General features: G+C 45.6%; 1 protein-coding gene across 2 annotated transcripts; it reads left to right on the top strand.

Moving 5' to 3' along the window:
- Positions 1 to 420: 420 nt before the first annotated feature.
- On the top strand, positions 421 to 3,465 carry SEC61G (SEC61 translocon subunit gamma). 2 transcript variants are annotated; one of them, XM_075493723.1, is made up of 4 exons: positions 421 to 580; positions 1,396 to 1,539; positions 2,393 to 2,495; positions 3,354 to 3,465. In XM_075493723.1, exons 2-4 carry the CDS (start codon positions 1,446 to 1,448, stop codon positions 3,361 to 3,363), a joined length of 207 nt encoding a protein of 68 aa, XP_075349838.1. In that variant the 5' UTR covers positions 421 to 580; positions 1,396 to 1,445; the 3' UTR covers positions 3,364 to 3,465. The 2 variants fall into 2 exon arrangements, with proteins under 2 accessions (XP_075349838.1, XP_075349839.1); XM_075493724.1 differs by lacking the exon at positions 421 to 580 and adding an exon at positions 628 to 800.
- Positions 3,466 to 3,946: the final 481 nt, after the last annotated feature.

The following is a 3,946-nucleotide window of genomic DNA, read 5'->3' on the forward strand; positions in this document are numbered from 1 at the left end:
CCCGCTACAAGGCTCTCGGATCCTATGGCTGCAACCGCAAGGAAAAGCAAATTCATTGTCAAACGACCACAGAAGCGCCGCCTGGATACATCACTGGCGGATCAACCAGCACGGCTGCCCGGGGCCCTGGGCCGCAGCCCCCGCCGGGCCCCACCGGCAGCCTTCCCCCGCGCTGTGCGCCGGCTGCCCGCCCTGGGGCGCTGAGGGCTCCCCCCGGGGGCTGCCGGGGCCCTCCGCCGGCGGGACAGGCCGGGGCGGCGGCTGCTGCCGGCCGGGGCTCCTCTGCCCACGCACCACGGGAGGCCGCGCCGCTCCCCTCCTCAGGCCCCGGCCGCCGGCGGGCCTTGACGCCGCGCGGCCGCCCCGCTGGTGAGGCGGCGGAGGGGCGGAAGCAGCGAGAAGGGGCGCCGGCAACCGCAAAGAAAAAAACCGAACAAAGCCCCACGCTCAAAATCTTCCTTTTTCCCCTTAAACAAGCTCTGCCCGCCCCGCCGGGAAGAGGCGCGGCCGCGCGTACGGCGCAGTGACGTCACCGCCCTCCGCCGCTGTGCGACGTGGCCTTCGCCAGGCAGCGCAACCGGTAAGAGCGGCGCGGGGACCGGCGGGCTCCCCCCGTCCTGCGTGGGGCGCCCCTCCGCCTGAGGAGGCGGGGGCTGAGGGGCTGGGGAGCGGCGGAACGGAGCCCCGGGCCCGGCTGCGGCTCCCAGGCCCGCTGGGCCGACCTTCCCCGGGAGGGGTCGGGGGGCCGAGGCTCCCCTTGGAGCGAGGCCGCCGGCCCGTGCTGCGTGTCCCGAGGCGCGGTGAGGGGGGAGCTGGGGCAGGCAGGGCGGCCCGGCCTCGGCCGCAGTGATGAGGAGGGGGTCTCAGGGGCACTTCAGTAGGGAGACTTGAGAGGGTCTGACGTGAGGGACCCTCGTGTCAGAGGGTCTGCACTGGTTAGTGACCGCAGATCCTTCTAGCTTGCTGTCTTGCTTGGGGTGGCAATGCTGGCAGATGCTTGTTTTGAGAACAAAATTAGGCCGTGGTATTTCTGTCAGTGCTCGCCAGCCCTTCACTGGCTTTTGGCTTGGGGAAGTGATGAAAAGGGTGACTTTTTGTCTATTTAGAAGTCTTCAGTAGTTTTTGCAGAAACTTAACAGGACATAAGCTGAAAGCAAGCAGTGATGGAACTGTTGTTTTTCTCTTCTATGCTGAAAGGCGTAATTTTTCATATTTTTTGTAGGTAGTGGTAGGTAACTATGTTTATATATTGACACAGTGTCTTTATTTTCTGCAGAGCGGAAATATCTTTTAAAGTCCAGTTAGGTTGGAATATGACATTTTAAGTTATCTTAAGTCTTTACAAATTTTGTAGTGCTCCTTCTACTTCTGTAATTTAAAAATTATCTCTTTCAGTATATACGTGGCACCACCAATACTAAATCCGTTCATCTTTGCAGGTGATCATGGATCAGGTAATGCAATTCGTGGAACCCAGCCGTCAGTTTGTGAAAGACTCCATTCGACTTGTTAAAAGATGCACCAAGCCTGACAGGAAAGGTAAAGCACACAATAAAACAGAACACAATCTTTATTTCATCTTACATTTTACCATGTATCTTTCCATATGTGACTTGATTTATTTGTCATGAATGTTTCTCAGCTTCCAGTATGAGACTTAAACCTGAGCAGTTGTCCACTGGTTAATGGGTTTATGGTTCTGGATATAATAAACTTGAATGTGTCCTTTTTCTGGTATGTACTCAGTCAGGTGTCTGAGAGTGGTACTATAGGCTACCTATACTGGTTGTCCTTAATAGTAGTAGTTACGATGCTTTATTCACTTGCTCAGGATGAAGTTTACTGACATCTTTTGAGATCAGTAAGGAACTTCATTCATCGTCAGACTGGCAGGATTGTGAGGGGCTGTTGACCTTCTTAGTTCACTTCATGGTACCTGTCTTAAAATAACTGAGAATATCACTTAAGTACTTGATTTTTGCGGGGACTTAAGATGCTGTCTTCCTGTGACAAACATAGATGCAGCTTTTCCATTTTTGATACTGTATGGGGAATTATTTTCAGGGCTTGTAAGAGGTATAAAGGAAAGATAATGGAATAAATGTTCCATGAATTGTTAGGGACTGTGGGTATTTCTGATTCTGCTTACTATTTAAAATTATTGAGATGGGCCATGCTTTGTGGAAAGCAGCATCTCTTCTTTTAAAATCTCTAATATGTCTTCTGAAAAAGTGGATTTGTTTCTCAGAGTCAATGCAGTTTGCTTTTGAACTGCTTCCTGTGTTAATGTTACCATTTTCTAAAGAGACATCTCTCCTTTGGTCACTGTAATGCACATCTCCTCTATGCCATACACAAGGCTTCCTAGACTAAAATTTTTTTGTTTTTGCAGAGTTCCAGAAGATTGCTATGGCAACAGCAATAGGCTTTGCAATAATGGGATTTATTGGTTTCTTTGTCAAATTGATCCATATCCCAATCAACAATATCATTGTGTAAGTAAATGTGAACCTTCAATTTCACTAAATTTTACACTCATTTTTACCTGTTCAATTTTAAATAGAGGATGTTAGCGAGCCCTAAAGAATCCATGTTGCTTTAGTATCTTCATTTTACATGTTAGTGTAATATGACAGGTATTACTTGATTCAAAGGACTTGATCAGGAAGTAGATTGTTAATTTAGCATGCTGCAAAATATTAGATCCATAGTTCTTTAGGTGTTTTTTTGAGTATTTTTCTTCAAAACTGAATGTCAAGTATTTTGATTTCCAGTTCCTCAGTGTGTGTTTATCCATAGAACATTTACCTTATTTGGATCTTACATACTGTTTCCAGTTTATAATTTGGGTATCCAAAGTAAATGCATGGATGGTGAGGTAGAGAAAACTGAGTGAGTGTGCTGGAAGATGACAGGGCACAGAACAAAGTTGGTCTTATTTTCATTTACTGAGTGCCAGATATGTTTAGAACTTTGTTTTATGTCTAACTGTATTCTGTAAAATACCTTTTGGAATGAATGTTGCAGCATGAAAAACTTGACCCTTAAGTTGACTGGCAGCCATGGTAGTGATGTATTAACGCTACCAATTAGAACTCCTCAGATTCTCCAGAGCTGATTTAATCCTTTTCTAGCACTGGAACAGGTTAAATACTGTTCCATGACATGTGGCTTGCTTATACCTGTAAGAGTGGTCCTCTAGGCAAGGAGAAATAGTTGAAAATAGGAGATAAGCTGTAACGGTAGTAATGTTTGTCCTAACAAGGCAATGGTGGGAGGATAAATTAGACTTCAGATGGGATCACTTGATCACTCTTGATTAGTTGAAACTGATTACTTTATTCTCTCAACAGAGGTGGCTGAATATTCATCATGAAGAACAAGACATTGTGATGCTTGCTGCAAAGTTTTCACAGCTTTGTAACTTGTTTGCTATTAAACAAGCTCAGTTTGGGTTTTCAAACATTCTTGTCATCTTATTCCTTTTTTAAAGTGTATATGATTACACCTGTCTACACTACAGGCTTTTTTTTTTTAGTAGTAGTAGAGTGGTTTGTTTTGTTTTGTTACTTCTTTCAATTGTAATAAAATCATTCGGGTAGGAGGGAACTTTGGGAGGTCTCTAGTCCAACCTCCTGCTTACTTACTTAAGTTACTGCTTAGTAAACAGCATTGTTCCAGCAAAGGTAGGCAGCAAGAAAAAAGCATTACTGCATCCTCTCAAGTGGTGATTTAAAGGTCTATCAACTGAAATTCTTGTCACTATTTTCTGGAATCACCATCATTACCCCTAATTCCTTTCTGCATTTGGAAGTCCTGTTAGGTTATATTATGTACTTGACTGGAAAAAAACTCCATCAAATAAAGAACTTGCATTGCCAATCCTTATTCTGATGGCACAATTAAGCCAAACTTAGTTGGTTACTAAGATGTACAGCTTGAGGAT

This window comes from Mycteria americana, chromosome 2, assembly GCF_035582795.1.
Source record: "Mycteria americana isolate JAX WOST 10 ecotype Jacksonville Zoo and Gardens chromosome 2, USCA_MyAme_1.0, whole genome shotgun sequence".
In the NCBI taxonomy this organism is placed as follows: domain Eukaryota; kingdom Metazoa; phylum Chordata; class Aves; order Ciconiiformes; family Ciconiidae; genus Mycteria; species Mycteria americana.

What these genes read in the sequence shown, in the direction of transcription:
- SEC61G (XM_075493723.1), top strand. Translation starts at nt 1,446, where the DNA reads ATGGATCAGGTAATGCAATTCGTGGAACCCAGCCGTCAGTTTGTGAAA. An exon ending in CACCAAGCCTGACAGGAAAG is followed by an intron (nt 1,540 to 2,392) that starts GTAAAGCACACA and finishes TTGTTTTTGCAG; the next exon opens with AGTTCCAGAAGATTGCTATG.